The following is an 18,421-nucleotide window of genomic DNA, read 5'->3' as shown; positions in this document are numbered from 1 at the left end:
CGCCGCGCGCAGCAGTCACTGTGCATATGGCTCTGCGCTTGCAGAAGCGATGACGACGGCGGGCGGTCCCACGTTACACGCGCTCGAGCAGGGCGGCGATTCGCCCGCCGCAGCGCCGTGTAAGCCAGCCAATACCAACATGTTGGTCATATTGCCTGCGGGCAGGCATCGAGTCGAGACACGACCGACGACTGTACCGCGCCTAGCGCCTCCGCTGCCGACCTCCGCCCGCCGCTGCTGCCGCGCTGGCCAGGCCTCCTTCCTGGGCCTCCTCTCCACTCGGGCCGCCCGCCAATGCGCGTCGCCGGAGCTGCCGCAGCCCCAGGCCAGCCCCAGGCCAGCCCCAGGGCCAGCACCACCGCACCTGCACCGCGTTCCCTTTCCAACTCGCTCTGTGTAACCGTCGCCGGCTGTCCTCGGCGTACTGCCGTGCAGCATCACGCCGCCAGCATGCTGCCCGCTGCCCGCCGCCCGCCAGCCCGCCGCGCCAACCTTCTTTTTCTCCCATGGCATGCTCGTACCACGCCGTCCTCTGCTCAACCCTCGGCCATGCGTCGCCCCGTGTGACCGTCGCCATTCCTTCGATTCGATGATTCCTAATGCCAGCTTTAAAGCCGCCAGCCCGGCCCGCGCTGGACCACGGTGCGCCGCGGCCTCCAGACTCCTGGCCAGTCGTCCCAAGACCCGCCGCCGGTGAGCGACCCGTGAGCGACCCGTGAGCGACCCCAGCTGGAGCCCAGCGCGCCGCTATAAATGTCCTGACTGCTCGACTCCTGCCGTCTTCCGTTCGGGTGGTTTTTTGCTCGCTTGTTGCCTGCTTTCGTTGCCGCGCTGCTCTTCTCCCTGTCCGTCGTCATCTCTCCCAATCGCATATTGCTCACGCCTGTCGCAACCTCGACACGCCAATCAGCGACTTTGACTGCAGCAATTCGCCCAAAATGGGCGAGGCCAAGTTCCGCGCCCGCCGCAGCGCGACCCCAGGCACCACTGCCATCTGTTCCCTGTTAAATCGCACCTCGCTCCACCACCACCGCTCCGCCGCCTCCCAGACCACCCCCGACCACACCGCCGACTCCAGCGGCCGCAGCATGGTCACTCCTCCCAGGTTTCTGTGCCGTGACCCCCACACCCTCGCTGCAATCCGCTCTCTCCCAAGGTCCGGAAACCTCGTCTTGTTCTCCCCCGCCGTGCCGCCCGAGCCCGAGCCGCAGCCTTCGTTTGGAGACGATGGCGGCGCGGTCCAGTCCCCGCCGCACACCAGCAAGAGTGGCCGTGCGAGCGGCGATGCCCCAATGGACCCGTTCGAGCCGCTTGGGCGCGCCCTGTCCCGCCACCATTCCCGCGTGCGCCATGTGCCCTACGTGCCCAGCGTCGGCATGACGGGCACTCACCGCACTTTTCTCGAGCATGCCTCCGCAATCGTCCTGGTCGTTGTATGCAATGCCGAACAAGGCCGCAGCAGACGGCCCCCCTCTTCTGGGAAGTTTGAACAGCCTGACCGCTCAACCTACATCCTTCCTCCCCCACGCCAATCCTCAACCACGCCTACCCAGGCCTCGTTCAACCATGACGCGCTTCCTTGGCCCCACCGCTCACAGCACAATCCATCTTCCGATTCCTCCTTCCGGTTCGCATCTCAGGTTTTCGTTGCAGCAGCAGATCTAGGGGAGCGGACTGGACCCGATCCTGCCATTCCAACAGTGCTGCTCATCGTCGGCGAGGATGAAGCCGAGGCCGTGAGGCGAAACGACCAGCTGGACATGCTGATGGACGAGCTGGAAGCTGAGTATGACATGCGATTCCGGCCCGGCCCGCAGGTTGTGCTGGTTTCCAGGAGCTATTCAAGCGGCGCCCTGAGAAGAGTTGCAGGGCTGATAGCTGGGAGTGAGGAGTGAGCCTGCGACCCTTGGAATGACGTCTTTTTCGCATACGGAATGTCACATATCTGCGCATCTTCTATGTTGGATATTTGAAATTGCCCACTTTTCTTGTCTCGAGCTTTTACTTTTTCCTCATGTCTCGCACGTGGCGGTCACCTCTCCATTCCTGTAGCATGATTTTCTTCTGATAGGCGGACACGTTTCTTGTTATAAGCGTAGCCTTACTTCTTCATCATCTCCTATATGTCGGCGGCTAAAATCCGGTTCTGTATCTCCTGCGGCTGGGGCTCTTTCGGTCTGCAAATGTACAGATGAGTTGCAGCACCTTCTTGCATTGCGCCTGCTGATGTTGGCGGCTGGAAAACAGAGACGAAGAAACGAGTATGTAGAGACACACGTAGGGCGGACAGCTTGTCATTCGCAGCTAGGTCTGTCTCAACGCATTACGATACCAACGAGACTGCTTTTTTCACATTGAGTTTTGCATGCTCGAAACATTGAGAATGTCACGGTGGTAACAAGGTTATGGGCTCATCCCTGCCCGGACGGCCCCCTTACTTGAGGTAACCCTGTGAAGATAGGTGGTTGCTGCGGCTGACAGGTGCTATTTATGGTTGGGCTTGTAGTACGGCCCGCTTCCCCTTGGTTGCCTTGCCGTCGGTGACAGCGGTCGAGATCCAGTCCTTCGACGGAAGTTTGTCTCCGGTACGCATGTGCGACGCGGCAAATTGCCAGGCGGCAAGGCTCTCTGTGCACAGTCTCATTCTCAAGCAGCTATACAAGGCCGCCTCCAGGATGCCATGAACCAGCGCTTTGGCTACCATGTTACGAAGAAGTTTCTTGCTAGTCATGGTTACCCAGGCTTCCTCAAAAATCGAATCCTCCCCGCTCCTTTCCTTGTCTTGCTTTGCGCCGTCCCGGGACACTACGTGGGATCTCCAGCTGAAGTATTCGCTTGCCTTCGGAACAAACAGTCTACCAGCCTCAACGATCACAACAACACAACAATTTTTGTACTTACAGGCAATGGTATGATCTGCCAAGCAAGAATAAAATATTTCTCTACTTGCCGCCATGAATGCTATTTCCACTCTTCCGCCTAATCTTACCTTGCCATCTTCGTACCGGGACCCGGAAGATTCGAGCGCAGATCACGATGTCTACTATTATCGCCACCCTTCGCTGATGTCGCTATGCTTTTTAATGTATATTAACACCACGTAGTAGTAGATTTAATAAACTATCCAAAACCAAGTGCTTCCACAACGACCCTCTGCGATCAAACCAATGCTTTGACATTCAGAGCACTGGGCAGAAATTACATTGCGTCAAGTCTGGCTACTTTCACGAAAAGAGATTCATGTAGTTGCAAATTGCTGAGGCCAAATCCTCATCGACATGGATATCCTCGGCCTAGAAGAGTATTTCCACCAACTTCTCCAAATCAGTAGTGCGCATAGGCAGTTGTGGCAACGCCGAAGCCTTTCTACGTGAGTAGTCAAAGTAGATATCTAGATGTAGATTTGAGTGTTGAAACCTTACAAATGTGTAGGTAATAGGATATCGCCATCTCCGTGAGATGGGGTTATGTAGGTTTATAGAATTTGCGGCCCACTGGTAATTCACCCCCCAATAATGAACCCTCATCCATCTGAATGCTTGTCTGACAACTCTATTCTATTCCGAACACCATCTGGCCGCACGGAAGCACAATTTAAATACGGCCCCGCACCGCGAATGACATCATGCACCCCACTCACATTAGGCCATTATCATCACAGATCAGCTCATACCACCGCTTTACATACAAACACAATCCCAATTCCGCGACATTGGAAAAGAACAAGCAGCAAAGCCAGTACAATGACGGACCAACCCACAACCGGCGGTTGCCTCTGCGGGGCAATCCGCTACAGCCTGCCGGCCTCGGCCTCGCCCATCTACAGTGTCATCTGCCACTGCGTGAACTGCAAGAAATCCACCGGAACGCACATGGTCAACACGAGCATATTCACGAGCTCCGTAAGCCAGCAACCATCTCTCGAAAATTTCTTTTTGCCTCCTCTCCTTCCCCCCCGTCGACGCTTGGAGGACGGACCGAATAACGGGAGACGGTTTGCTGACCAGAGAGAGCGCCTTTTTCGTTGATGACGATGCAGCAATTCACCCTCACCAGCGGCACGCCCAAGGCCTACCGCGACGCCGACACCGACTCCGGCACCCCCCTGTTCCGGCACTTCTGCGGCGACTGCGGCAGCCCCGTGTACATCACGACGCCGCTGCTGGACGAGATCCGGGCCGTGTGCAGCGGCACCCTGGACGACGCGACGGTCAGGTGGAGGCCGAACAAGGGTGGGCGTCTTTCTCTTTCCTTTTGGTTTCCTTTCCTCTTTCGTTTCCGTTCCTTTCTTCTCTTCCCCCCTTCCCCGCTTCTTCTTCTTCCCTCGTCTCTAGGGGCGATCATGCGGTGTAGGTGTATGTGTGTGTGGGCATGTTTTCTGACGATCTGCGTGGTTTTGTTTGGTAGAGCAATATATCGAGACGAAGTCGCATTGGCTGCCTGATCTGGAAGTGGTCAAGAAGGAGGGGGTGGTGGAGAGGCATCCGAGAGGCCCATTGGAACAGCAGTGGAATCAAACCTTGTAGCCGTTTCTTTTGTGGATAAGCACATGGGTTCGTGTGAGGCGTGTGGTGGCCAAGGAGTTGATGGGGAATTTGGGCTGTTCGACTCGTAATTACATGCAGACGAATATAAACCCTCTACTGCGTCAGCTTGGCCGCCTTCAGCCCCTCAGATAAGCCATTCTCATGAACGGTCCATGCACGATTTCTATCCATCAATGCTCATCAATTCTTCATCATACTCCCCCAACGTATTCCACGTGACTTTTTATAGGTCCATCAGTCTGCAGTATCCCCATCCCTCAAGGCATGGCTCTAGCCGCGCTTCCTAGCACCGTTCCCACCGCTCTGTGACGACTGCTGCGGCTGGTCCTCCTTCTTGCCGGCCAAGAAAGACGCCAGATCGAAATTCTGCAGCTGGCTCGCCGGATTCTGCCCAAGCGGGCTGTTCTTCTGCATCTCCTCGAACTCGGCCTTGGTCTCCTCGTCCACTGTAGGCGCGCACGTTAGCAGCAAGCTCCCCGGGAAAAGGAAAAAAAAGGACCCGGACGCCCGCTAAAGAAAAGAAAAGAAAACCAGGGAACGGAAAAGGGAAAGGGAAAGGGGAAAGAAAACTCACTGTTATCCATGAGATACGGCATGCCCACAATCAACGCCAAGCTGAACACCCCCATCAAAATCATCGGGTTCTTCAAGAACGCCAACGGGCTGAACCCCGACCTCTCCTGGTAATATTCCTTCCGCCCCACCACCCTCACCTCCGCCATCATCTGCGCCCCGCCCGTCGCCGCCGTCGCCGTCGCCGTGCTCTCCCCCCTCTTCTCCCCCCGATTCGCCCACTCGTTCCCCCGAAACGTCTGCCACGCCCTCACCTTCTCCACCCCAGTCGCCCCCTCCTTCTTGTTGTCATCCCCACCATAATCCGCCGCGACCTCGACATCCACCCTCAAATTCTCAAACACGTGGTCGCGCGCGTGCACGCTGAGCAGGTACGACCCGGGCGCGACGTCGACGAAGGCGAAGGTGCCGTCGCGGCGCAGCGGGGCCGAGAGCGCCGGGCCCCGCGCGTGCAGGGTCGCGTGCGTCGAGGCCGGGAGGGAGGCTGCGGCGGCGGCGCCGCTGCCGCCGGGGAGGAGCGCCGCGTGCGGGGCTACGACGGCGAAGGTGAGGTTGGCGGCGGAGACGACGGTCGACGTCGAGGCGGCCAGGACGGCGGCGGTCGCGGTGGAGAGGCGCATCTTTGTCTGGGCTGGGATCCGGGCGGGATGGGCGGCAGGGCTGGTTGGGTTTGGGGGGGAGGCTTTCTTTTTGCGCAGGCGCCGCGAGGTGGAGCCTCGGTCGTCGGTTCTGGAGGTTTATGTGCAGCGGGGCAGGTGTGGCCAATTGAGACGGTGAGAGGGCGCTGTGTTGGGTTGCGGTTGGTGGTGGGAGCTTGAGAGAGCTGCGTGGAAGGTAGGTGCGTGGATGTGGTGGTCGTAGCGCGCCGTAGTGGCTGGTGAGACTGTGGCGCGCACCATCCACATCCTGACCAACGTCAGTGCAACGTATTTTCAGTATGTCTTTTTTAGCTACGCTTGCCGGTCAGGCCTCTACGTAATCACAGAACATCAAACGGCATCGATATCCGCTCTTCGAATTGCAATGTACATACACACGAATCAGAAGGAAGGCTAGGCGATTCCTCCCATATCATGTTTTATTCACAATATATCCATCTGTTTTGAGATGCGTCATCGAATAATGATCGGGCTGTATCTAGACCAAAGCTTTTACAGTCATTGACCCTGTCCGACTCTTCACTTCCTCTTTCTGCCCTTTCCGCCTTTCTCCGCACCTGTCGTCTTGGCCTCCGCCTTGACCTCCTGAACACCCTCAACGGCCTTCTTGTCGTCACCAGGAGGGCTTGTTAGCGGCTTGTTGGCGACCTTCTCCGGCTCGTCTTCCTCCTCGCCGCCCTGGCCGAACTCGTTGACACGACTGTAGTCGACTCTGTACTTCCAGCCCTGGTAGAGATAGATGAAGAAGATGACGTCGTCACGGAGGGTCGCTAAGCGGTGGAGCGTAGGCATCTTGATTGTGAAGGCGAAGAGGTCGTCAATGAAGGTGTTCAGGAACTTGTACATCATGGCTTTGCGGGGCATGTGCGCCACAGACTTGAGGCGGTAGTTGATGTACAGCGACGGAACCATCATCAGGAAGCCGTACGCGTAGACGCTGCCGACGAGGGTGGCGATGACGAAGCTGTACCACGACTTGTGTGTCTCGTAGACGAGCGAGTAGCCGGCGTATGCGAGCAGAAGGGGAACGGCGACCATGTACAGGTACTTGAACGCAATGCGGTCGTACTCTTGCGTCTCCTTCTCCTTGTCCGACAGCTCGTGCTTGTCCTTGAACTCGATCCTGTACGGCAACATGGAGCCTGGGGCGGCGGCTTCGATCTTGATGTCAACCGTCTTGGTGATCTTCCAAGCTTCGATGAGAATGCCCATGCCTTGGCCAAAGAGAATCATCCACGACGTGTTCTCGTTGTTGTCCATGAGGTACAGGAAGATGATCAACTGCATGAAGACATTGGCCAGGATCGTGCGCACCGAAGTGCCGACATTGTCCTTCTTCTGGCGCCAGTGAGAGACATCGTTCTTGAATGCAAGCATCTCAAAAATCATGTGGAGAACAGTGACAACGCCGGTGGTTGCGAGCAGATAGGCGTTGCTGTCGATCAAGATGCGCTTGAAGTCTTCGAACTCCTCGCCAGAGCCACCAGCAGTCATCTGTCCGGGGTTGGCAGCTGCATTTGCCTGGTTAGCCTTGACATTGGCGTCGACACTGGCGAGAATGGTGTAGATCCAGTTCTTTTGCTGGTTGAGAGAAATGTGCAGAGGAATCTCAGTGGTGGTAGTGTTCAGCTCCATCATGTGGTCCTTGAGCTGCCAGAAGGTGTTCACGAACAGAATCGGGTAGTACCACCCATTCTGACCCGAGGCATCCCTAGCTCCCGTGGCCTCGAGCTGGATGTAGCTGCGCAGCGCCGGGTGAAGCTGAGGGTACTTCTGCACGCCCGAGTCCGGAATGAATGACATGGTGAAGTTAGGGTGGTAGTAGTTCACGAGGCGGCCGGGCTGCTCAATCTCCTGCTCCGGTTCGGCGTCTTCATCATCACCACCAGCCAGCAGGTTCTTCGCCTTCTTGACCTTCTTTCTCGGCAGACGTTGGGTTAAGGGGTATGCGAAATGATAGGCTTTTGAGGGATCATAGGCCGGAGCGGCGGGATCCAGCTCCTTGCCAGTCAGGGCAACGAAGAAATGCGCCCAGATGGGGCTGCCAGCCTGGGCCTCCTTCGGCACCTTGATCGTCGTGTCGATCTCACGCTTATCCTGGAAGTCACCGTAGGCGAACTGCCTCTCATCCACGACCAGGGACTCAGCGGGCATCGACTTCAGCGACGGCATGACCATTGATGGAGAGACAAAGATGTTCAGGTCCAGCTCAGTGCCGGGAGGCCAAATGGGCGCAATGGATTGCGGAATGGCATTGTACTGGGCGTCCGGGGCGAGGCCTGGGGGCCGGTCGGCGAAGTCTGGGACAGGGAGATTGGCGGCAGGAACGTTGGCGCCAGGGACGTTGGCTGTGGGTTGCTGTTGCGAGCCGCCGAAAAACTGCTTGCTGGCAAACTGAATGAGCATGAAGATACCAATGCCCTGCGCCGCGGTGCGGAAAAACTGAAGGTGGCCATGTCGATTAGCTTCCGGACTCGATGCGGTGAGGCACGGAACATACGCTCTGCTGTTCCTCCCTCTGTTCTTCCGGCATCTTGGACGAAGTGGGCCTGGCCTCGTCTCGTAACAGGTGCCTACAGGAGATGAAGCGTTGTAGGGTGGGGAAGAATTAGGCAGTCGAAGTCGACACGACACGACACGACGCGTAGATGCGGTGCCGAAGGCGGTCAGGGAATTGGGGCCTAGGCTTCGCGGGGACACGCCGGCGGGCAGCGCCTCCGATTGGCCAGGCACCAGCGACCACGGCTATGATGCAAATCGCCCATGTTTCCCGCATCCGCCTCTGACAAAACATGAGGCACAGCAGCACGCTAGCACACCGTGAGCTGGCATCAAATGACTTGTTGATGACCGAATGAGTCGCCTTCACTCGCCGCCTGACTCCTCTACAGCTATATAGTTGCCTAAACGCCTTGGCCCACTGCGCCCCTTCCGTCTACCTTGCCTTGGGACCATCTTACTCTTCACCACTATTTTCCTTAGTGACTCACTCACCGTACGTGCCCGCGCACAGCACCGAACCCCCTACCATAGGCTTACGATTTAAACCTTAGAGCTCTCTAATCTCTCCAATCAACGCAACGGAACCTGTACCCCCATCTATCACGCAATCCCATCTTCCGACCACCACACCGATCCGCCACCCGCCACCATGTCAGCCGCCGAACAACCCGAACAACCGGTGCCCTCGACGCAGCTCAATGGCGATGCAGCTGCCGACCCGCGCCCCGTCATTTGCGTCTTCTGCGGAGCCAGCAGCGGCACCTCGCCGAAGCACCTCGAGGCGGCGCGCACCCTGGCACACGCCCTGCACGCCAACAACATGCGGCTCGTCTACGGCGGCGGCACGGTCGGCCTGATGGGCGAGGTGGCGCGCACGCTGGTCTCGCTGTCGGGGCCGGACGCGGTGCACGGCATCATCCCCGCGGCGCTGGTCAAGCTGGAGCAAAACTACGACAAGGCCATGGAGTCGGCGGGCAACGGCGACGAATCGCACGACGGGCTCGGCCCGCGCAACGTCATCGACCAGAAGGTGTACGGGCGGACGACGGTGGTCAAGGACATGCACACGCGCAAGAGCATGATGGCGCAGGAGGTCATCGCGGGCGGGCCCGGCGGCGGCTTCGTCGCGCTGAGCGGCGGCTACGGCACCATGGAGGAGCTGATGGAGGTCATTACTTGGAACCAGCTCGGCATCCACAACCGCGGCGTCGTCGTCTTCAACGTCGACGGCTACTACGACGGCTTGATCAGCTGGGTCCGCAACGCCGTCTCTAGCGGCTTCGTCTCGCCCACCTGCGCCGGCATCCTGGTCGAGGCCCTGTCTGCCGACGAGGTTATCCAGTGCTTGCAGGAGTACAGGAACGCCGAGGGTCGGTTCAAATTGAACTGGAGCGAGAACTGAGGAACGAGACTTTCTCCTCCTGAGGAACCGACAGACACGACTGTCAGTTTTGATGAGGTGTTTTGGAGGGCATTGAGCGTTCCGGTTACATCGTCTGGCGTTCGAGTTCTTGCATCTAGAAGCGGGCATTTGAGATAAGCAGAGCAGGATACCATCGACAGGACTTCTGGATAACGACATTAAAGGGACAGACTCAGTCATCTCAAACGATTGCATGTAAATAATGACGGAAGGGACTCGCGATTCATATCTTTCTAGAAAAAAAGAAAAAGAGAAAAAAACTACACAAAAGTGCCAACAAAATGGATGTAGCAATTCGCGTGATTTGACACAACATACCTAAAACTCGGGTCTATCACGCTCAAGGTCCACATTAATGCGGAAGGATATTCTCAGATCGGCACACAATAATGTCCATAACAACGACTGCAAGAACAGTGCTCATCACGTGAGTGGATCTGGTATGGTGGCAAAGCAGATCAGGAAGCAGTAAACGCGGTACTCCGAACCAAACTTTAAATGCAAACTTCCATTGACCCAGGCAGGTCCAAAACTCTGCAATTTGCCTTTTTTCCCTCTGCCTGAAAACGTCACTTCGCCACCCCGAGGATCTGAAATAACATTCTGGATAACAGATGTGTATGGAATGGAGTTGCAAACACAGCCGTCCCCGAATTTCAGCTGAAGAGATTCCTTGTTCCTGGAAAAGCAATAAGCTTACCTCATACCTTCCATAGAAAGTAAGAACTTGCAGGGATCGGCTTAGTCCACGATGTGGCGGTACGCAGTTGCCGCATTCCGCCCCTTTATTATTTGCCTTTCCTATCTTGTAGAGAGCAAAGGTAGGTGAAACATTCACATGCATTCAACAAAGCTTGAGGGAGTAGATAAACGCATGCCCAACCAACCCTTTAGTTCCGAAGGGGGCGTTTTCTAGACGCGAGTTGACAATAAGTCGATGATGGCATGGACAGAGAGAACAAGTGGAAAGCCCCCAAATGAATCACTGGAATCACCTAGCAGGAGGAGTACAGACAAAAATCCCTGGTGCTCCCTCGGTGAACATGTGTTGATGAAATCTGTTCCTAGGGTCTAAAAGGTCAGCAGCAAGGCAAACCATATCATTTTGACCGGGAGGGGGACGTCCTGCCTGCCCAATGAGCCAGGGAATGCTTATCTTGATAATGGCTTCACAGAACTGATACGGACTATCAGCTGCGATGCACAACCGCCACACCGGAATTTACTTCAACCCCCTCATCTAGCACATGCATGCACATGCCATTCGTTCCACGTTATGTCTGGTTCTCACCAAACCTTACCAGAGGAGCTCACTACGACGCCTTCAGAATGCCGCGCTAGTTATTCGAGCACTCAAGAAAAAAGAAAAGAAGGGAGCGGAGTGCAGACGCAGCCTCGAAAAATGAAGGTGGACGACCGCGAGTTTGGCGTGGAATCAGGGGTGGGCTCGCTCATGTCAATCCCTCAGATCGGGAAACGTGACAACGCACATCAAACAGATCTCCAAGACAGCTTGTTTTGAAACCCCAGTCCACGAGCTCGACCGCGGCCCTGGGAGCTCTGACTGCCGACTGAACGAGCTCGCTGCGGATTGATGAACCCCACAATTCTTCGCCTCGCGGGTGTTGGACTTCCCCTCACCAGTGTCCGTTTGCATGTGAGCTCGTTGCTACCGATGACGCAGGCTGCGATACAGCATTTGCATGCCTATGGGTCCACACACACACGCGGGTATGCAGCGTGAAAGGTGCCACGGCAGTGAGTTGCTGGCACGCTGGGTCATTCAACGCGTCCGATTGCGGAGAAGGCGGCGCAAGGCAAAGGCCAAGCACCCCAGCATTTCGGGGGACCCACACTCGGAGAGGCGGCTCAACGGCAGAGCGATAAGCCCTACGCAGTTGTGGCGTGGCGTGTGGGTTCTGTGCGGTGGCCACGGTGGTCGTGGTGGTCAGTTCTCGATGCCAGCGCGTTCTCTCGCTGCCCCTCCATTTTTTTTCCCTTCCCACCCTCCCCTCCGTCCCACGGCCCGAGCGTTCTGTGCCAGCGGCGCGCCTTCTCCGTGGCATCTTCGGCCAGCCTGCACGGCGAAAAACCGGCCGGTGAAGGGACGGAAGGGGAAAAAAGTTAGGGAAAAAACGCGATGGGATTCGCGCCGCCACTCGCCCGTCAGCACACCGGTCCGGCGGCGGGGGGCGAGGATCCTTGCGTCCACATGGCCGGCAGGGCGCTAAAAGTGTTAGTCAAAGCAGCGTGCCACCGACCAAGCGAGAAGGCGATGTGCAAGGCGGCGAGGACGGGCGGTGTCTGGGCGGAGATGGATGAGATAAGATTGCGCACATCTATCGCGCATCGTTTCCCCGTGGGCGCGTCACGGCGTGGGCACCGTCTCGCAGCGACGTGGTGGCGTCAGCACGACAGGGCAGATTGGCGAGCACTGACTCGCATGGGCCAATTGAGAGGGCAATGGTGTGAAGGTAAGGAGACTCTGATGTGAAGCGCGAATTGTTGAGGCAGTTCCCCGGGCGCTCAACAAAGTACCTGAGGGCGGCGACGATCGTGGCCGCCCCTGCAGGCCCTGCAGAAGCGAGGGCGCGGAGTGGCCACGACGAGCTAGCCCGCTCCCGAAAGCAGCCCGTCCTCATCGCGGCTCCGGCTGCACAACGACGGTACCAGATGTCTGCCTCTGCTGTCTGCTGTCTGCTGCCTGTCGCCTGTCGCCTGCCTGCACTCCAGCCGCCCCGACATCGTCGCGCCCCGCCCTGGCCTGCCATTTGCTGCAGCTAGCGGCCGCCGCGCTTTCACATGTGTGCCGGCGGCGGCGCGGACCCTGATGAGGGCTGACGACTCCAGCGCGCGGTGCATCGGTGCATGTGCGACGGCAGGGCATGGCGCTCTGGCGGTCAGCTGCAGCCACTCCGGGGGCGCGCAATTGTGCTTGTCGGCGCGGGCGGGCCACGGTGCAGCAGCTGTGGACGTGGAGCGGGCTGGCGCAGCGGGATCGCCGAGCAGGCGGCGGAGCAGACGCGCAGCGTTTTCGTGCGGGCAGAGCCGTCGACGGTGGCACTGTGGCATGCTGCCGTGAGCTCCTGGCGGGCTGAGCTCAGCGGCGCCGGCTCGGACTGTGCTTGGGCGGGCTGCTGCGCGCCTGAGTTGGGCGGGCTGGGCCTGGAGCTGGGCTGCTGGGCTGCCGGGCTGGTTGGCGGCGAGAATGCCCGAGCCTCTGGCAACGGATGCAGATGTGCCATCTTGAAAACTGGACCCCTGAAATCTCGAACACGCGCCGCGCCTCGGCTACCAGCTGTTAGGGCCAGCGAGCGGTGTCTAGGGTTTTGCCCACCCCGGCCAAGACGCTGCTCTTCTTAAGCCATTGCCTCCCTGCTCTCCCTTCTCGCGCTGCACTCCTGCCTTCCTCCAATTCTCAAGTGCTTGGAGCTCCTGCCCATACACGCTGCGGGCCCCTCTCCGTCCCAACGCTCCGCTCGCCTGCCGCCCAACAAACTCAGAGCTTCCGCTCCACCGCACCCGCCGCCCGCGAGACCCTTCTCTCTCTCCAGCTTTTTTCCTGCACCATTTCTGTTTTCCTTGTTTCTCATTCGCCCGTCATGGCCACCACTGCCACGCCCCAGAACCCCGTCCTGAGGAGGAACGTCACCGCCACCTCGACCGTCTCCTCGTCCGCTCCCTCGGTGGCCGTCTCCCCCAACGACTCGCCCGCCCAATCGCCCTCGTCGACCTCGCTGTCGTCCATGGGCTCGGTTGAGCCCGAGGTCAAGAATGCCCGCGGCAAGCTCATCGACACGTACGGCAACGAATTCGAGATCCCCGACTACACCATCAAGCAGATCTACGACGCCATCCCCAAGCACTGCTTCGAGCGCTCCGCCATCCGCTCGCTGAGCTATGTTGCCCGGGATCTCACCGTCCTTAGCTCTGTCTTCTACGTCTTCTACAACTATGTCACTCCCGAGTACATTGCCTCGACGCCGGTCCGTGCCGTCCTCTGGGCGCTGTACACCGTGGTCCAGGGTCTGTTCGGTACGGGCATCTGGGTTTTGGCTCACGAGTGCGGTCACCAGGCCTTCTCTCCCTCCAAGACGCTGAACGACACCGTCGGCTGGATCTGCCACTCGGCTCTCCTCGTCCCGTACTTCTCCTGGAAGATCTCCCACGGCAAGCACCACAAGGCCACCGGCCACCTCACCAGAGACATGGTTTTCGTCCCCAAGACACGTGAGGAGTACGCTTCCCGCATTGGGAGGTTCGTCCACGAGCTCCACGAGCTGACCGAGGAGACTCCCATCGCCACTGCCACTCACATGATCGGCCAGCAGCTTGCCGGCTGGTTGCTGTACCTTTCCATCAACGTCACCGGCCACAACCAGCACGAGAAGCAGAAGGAGGGCAAGGGCGTCGGCAAGAAGAACGGCTGGTTCGGCGGCGTCAACCACTTCATGCCCAGCAGCCCTCTGTACGAGAAGAAGGACGAGAAGCTCATCCTCCTGAGCGACCTCGGTCTCGCCATCACTGGCTACGTTCTCTACCAGCTTGGCTCCAAGTTCGGTTGGGCCAACCTCTTCGTCTGGTACGGTCTTCCGTACCTCTGGGTCAACCACTGGCTGGGTAAGTCGACGCGTTCTGATGATGATGATCTGACAATGATAAGCTGACAAGAAATTCTGCAGTCGCCATCACCTACCTTCAGCACACCGACCCTTCGCTTCCCCACTACGATGCCGCCACCTGGACCTTCACCCGCGGTGCCGCCGCCACCATTGACCGCGAGTTTGGCTTCATCGGCCGCCACATCTTGCACGGCATCATCGAGACCCACGTGCTCCACCACTACGTGTCCACCATCCCCTTCTACAACGCCGACGAGGCCAGCGAGGCCATCAAGCCTGTGATGGGCAAGCACTACCGCGCCGACGTCAAGGGCGGTCCCGTCGGTTTCCTGAAGGCCATGTGGAGCAGCGCCCGCTGGTGCCAGTGGGTTGAGCCCAGCGCTGAGGCGCAGGGCGAGGGCAAGGGCGTTCTCTTCTTCCGCAACAGGAACGGTCTTGGTGTCCCTCCGGTTGCCATCCCGGCGCCGGGCGCCAAGCAGGAGGGCATGATCGTCGGTGCCGAGAGCGACAACGACGCATGAGCGATGAGTAAATGAGAGCGAGCCGCCATGCGGCTGATTTTTTCAGATTTTTCTCTTTATCCTCGGGTTCGTTTGCTCGGGGAGGGTTATTTTCAGGCGTCTGGTATGTGAAAAACAGGTGTCGTCGGTCGATGAGGGGAATCTCTTCAGGCCGCCAACGCACACACGTCTCAACCCCGCCTCCATTTTCGTCATCGCTCGTCAGCTCTCGCACAATGGCCACCGTCGTCGCCGCAACCAACGGACGCCAAGGACATTCTCTCGCTTCCATCCCCATTTCTCATCAACTTTTTTCGTGTTGCTTTCTCGCGGACATGTTGGAGACAATTCGGGATGGCAGTTGGACAACAGCAGCAGTAGACAGATTGTCGGAGCAGGGGTTTACCCATATTAGACCACCTAGAGATTATCGGTGCTGTTTTTGCAGGGAAGACAGAAAAAAGTTACTGGACGGGGAAGGGGTGGCAAAAGGTTAGAGCTGGGAGGGGATTTCTTTTTTCTATTGTTTAAAGAAAGCAATTAGAGGATTTTACGAGACAAAGCAAGGTTAACCCAATCGACATTGAGTCGTTCAAACAAACGAGCAAGCAGCCTCAGCGTGCAATAAGTGTGAACGATTGGAAGTAAAGGATGGAGCGTGTTGGTAACTGAAATCGTGAGGTTTTGAGTCCGGTTTCCCCGGATGCCGGATGGACGCGGCAAAAGGCGGGGTATCCAGCCATGAACCGACGAACCGACGACCTTTATGCGTGGGGATCTCACAGAAGAATACGGTTCGAGAAAGCGGGAGGTGTGTAGAGGCTCGTGAGTGAGTGGGGTTTTGGCAGAAAAGGCGTCTTTTGTCGCAATCATCGTCTTTAATTTCCATCTTCAATTGCTATTGCACCATGCTTGGCCCGTAACAACTTGGATAGTACATACACGGCTCGTTCGTGGGCAAAGTCAAGGAAATAGTAAGACGCTTCCTATCCATTGGTACGTTGAGCGGATTGCCTAAGAAGAATCGAAATATATGTTCAAGGTCGAGGTAGTTGAAGCTCTTATTAGGGAGCTCCTATTTAGATATGCTTGTGTATTCTATGGCTGGATAGTCGTCTCAGTTGCTGGTCCTCCGCTGCAATACCTAGTCAATCGACATCGTAGAACGATGGTATGAAGTGACTCGTTTCTTGATTAGGATTTCCAGTCATCCCAACTTCGTACATCAATCCCAAATTTGACCAGCTTAACAACAGAGTTTTCTCGTCGGCATGCTCTAGAGTGATTTGCTAGTGCATAACGAACATGCACTCCATGCAGAAGCTGGGGGCCGATTGGACGCATGCTTTTGCATGTGTCGCGGCCCGTGGTGGCACTGAAGATGCCGCAGAGCACGGCATGTCCACATCTCGAGCTATTTTTGTAATACCAACGACTGCGCGCAACCCGACGCACGCATCTCAACACAAAGCTAAATCGGAATTGCGTCACCAGCGGCAGAAGCGGATTCTGTTGCCCTCAGCTGGCAGATCACTACTACACCTGCTGTGCAATCAGTAACTGATCCACAACCAATGAGAGGGTTCAGCTCTCATGCGATTAGCGCTTGCGCTCTCGGGGGTGGAGCTGCCAGCTGCTGGAATGGTTGACAGGGTGGCTTCTTTGAAAGTGGGGATTGTGCATCCACCTGGCTTTCCCCGTCTTAGAATACGTACACCACCCCCGCTATCTTCTCCCACACATGTCGGTTACTTGCAGATCGAGGCCTCTCCCCCATCATCACCATTCATCATTGTTACTGGATTCCGCAAGCGACAGGTTGCGTTGTAACCTTGTCGGCACGAGCTACTGGCGCCCTTGTGCCGTCCGCCAAGACACCGAGGCACCCTGAGCCCAACAAGTCCCCTTTTCTCCGGGCCAACATGTGAAGCGCCGAAATCTTGGAAGCAGCATACGCTAATGTATGGACATTGTCGTCTGATCGAAGGTTCGGAAAAGAACGGGATGGAAGATCGACCAGGATCGCCATCCGCTCAATATCTCTATCGTCGTCGTAGAGGCCGCTGTCGGTGAGTATTATCCCGATGCGATACTGGAGCAGAGCAGCAGCTCCTGCCCCAGCGATAGTCTCAGCTATACGTACAGACTTGTTTGCGCGCGACGCTTTTTCTTCTACAAGGGAAAGCGTGCACGATAGAAGCAGTATTGCACTCTCGCGATCCTCTCCCTGAAGCTAATATGCATCTCTGTGTTCTAGTTCACCGGGTAGAGCATTCCTACCAACGGCTTTTCGTAGTAAGGCCCTGCGTTCCAGTCCAACAGGCTGTTTCGTTTTGGCGAATGCGAAATACGAGACCAAGCATATCTCTGCGAATTTTCAAGCAACATCAACGTCTATCAACCTGGACAATGCGAGCATGCTGTAGATGCAGTACATGCGTGCGGCGCGCTGCTACAAGAGCTGTGGGACATAATACGCATCAGTGGCGACCTTTTCATCAACCATCGGTAAGATGCCTTCCACATCTTGCAACAGCCGCCCGGCTAGCTCAATCGGTAGAGCGTGAGACTCTTAATCTCAAGGCTGCGGGTTCGATCCCCGCGTTGGGCTCAATTCCCACATCTTTTTGTTTTTGTGTTGAAGTGTAGGGGTGGTGGTGGCTGCGGAGGGCTGAGAAGAGTTTTTTGGTGGCGGGGTGGTCCGGGCGCGCTCTTCCGTGCAGGATCTGGCCGGGAACATCGCTGGAACCTTTTGCTCGGGCCGCTCCGTTTGCTTGGACAGCAGGGAATCGGCAGGGACCAATATCAGAGCCCAAGAGGAGCTGTTCGCGTTGGACTTCTCATTTGATGAAGCTACGGTAGAGACTTTGCAGCCGGGGTCTTTGGGTATCCTCAAATGCGTGTTACGGAAGCTCCCAGGCTTGTTCGTGGCTTTGCGGCCACATTATCTCAGAGATAACCAGACTTGGGGCCGCTTTCAACAAGCTGCACCTCGCATAAACACAACGAAAAACAGCACAAGATCTTCTCAACTCCTTCCTAAGCTTGGCATCATTATCCTCTCAGATCTCAGTTATAGCTTGCACCATCTACGCCTGGTTGAGTTTGGAGTGGCGTGGTGTATGAAACTTGTCCGCCCTCATCACCGGCCACTATTTTCATCACCACCCAAACCACCTCTCCGTATCTTCGTCTCGTAGCATGCAAGCTGGACAACGGCTCTACGTGAAGCCACTGCAACTGAGATCTTCTGTAACCCCCGCTATCCGCGAAAGAGGCAAGTCATAACATTCAAAATCAGTGAAGTGTGCTTGTATCGCGCCAGGTTATTGATGGTAAAGATATCTCGTGTACGAAATAGCTAGGCAGTCTTCATGGTATTAATAGATCTGCCAGGGAGACGCTTCTGTACAGTAGCGGCTCAAATTCGACATCCTTGGATATGTATAATGCTTGTGGCTGAGAAATTTACGTTCATGGCATGTTGACGATATTACGGAGAAATGCAGAGGGACGTTATTGTGCGAAGGGAAACGGAGTAAAGATTCCATCTCGGAAGGCGCCTTTCCCCCCCTTCCCAATACTGCTTATGGCA

At 56.9% G+C, this 18,421-nt stretch overlaps 5 protein-coding genes across 5 annotated transcripts; 3 read left to right on the top strand and 2 right to left on the bottom strand.

Moving 5' to 3' along the window:
• Positions 1-938: 938 nt before the first annotated feature.
• Positions 939-1,895, top strand: BKCO1_4700037 (uncharacterized protein; the record flags this gene model as incomplete). Its single annotated transcript, XM_020276388.1, has 1 exon — positions 939-1,895. One exon carries the CDS (start codon positions 939-941, stop codon positions 1,893-1,895), a length of 957 nt encoding a protein of 318 aa, XP_020127795.1.
• Positions 1,896-4,817: 2,922 nt separating this feature from the next.
• On the bottom strand, positions 4,818-5,740 carry BKCO1_4700036 (uncharacterized protein; the record flags this gene model as incomplete). Its single annotated transcript, XM_020276387.1, has 2 exons — positions 4,818-4,993; positions 5,122-5,740. 2 exons carry the CDS (start codon positions 5,738-5,740, stop codon positions 4,818-4,820), a joined length of 795 nt encoding a protein of 264 aa, XP_020127796.1.
• A 558-nt stretch (positions 5,741-6,298) lies between these two features.
• On the bottom strand, positions 6,299-8,312 carry BKCO1_4700035 (clptm1 domain protein; the record flags this gene model as incomplete). The annotated part of the gene is made up of 2 exons (XM_020276386.1): positions 6,299-8,221; positions 8,280-8,312. The coding sequence occupies 2 exons, from the start codon at positions 8,310-8,312 to the stop codon at positions 6,299-6,301; spliced, it is 1,956 nt and encodes a 651-aa protein (XP_020127797.1).
• Positions 8,313-8,930: 618 nt separating this feature from the next.
• Positions 8,931-9,683, top strand: BKCO1_4700034 (lysine decarboxylase-like protein; the record flags this gene model as incomplete). The annotated part of the gene is made up of 1 exon (XM_020276385.1): positions 8,931-9,683. The coding sequence occupies one exon, from the start codon at positions 8,931-8,933 to the stop codon at positions 9,681-9,683; it is 753 nt and encodes a 250-aa protein (XP_020127798.1).
• Positions 9,684-13,306: 3,623 nt separating this feature from the next.
• BKCO1_4700033 (oleate delta-12 desaturase) lies at positions 13,307-14,847 on the top strand (the record flags this gene model as incomplete). The annotated part of the gene is made up of 2 exons (XM_020276384.1): positions 13,307-14,324; positions 14,387-14,847. The coding sequence occupies 2 exons, from the start codon at positions 13,307-13,309 to the stop codon at positions 14,845-14,847; spliced, it is 1,479 nt and encodes a 492-aa protein (XP_020127799.1).
• Positions 14,848-18,421: the final 3,574 nt, after the last annotated feature.

Source organism: Diplodia corticola (genome assembly GCF_001883845.1).
Source record: "Diplodia corticola strain CBS 112549 chromosome Unknown scaffold47, whole genome shotgun sequence".
Classification (NCBI taxonomy): Eukaryota; Fungi; Ascomycota; class Dothideomycetes; order Botryosphaeriales; family Botryosphaeriaceae; genus Diplodia; species Diplodia corticola.
Note: the sequence above shows the minus strand (reverse complement) of the source record. Positions and strands in the feature narration are given on the sequence as shown.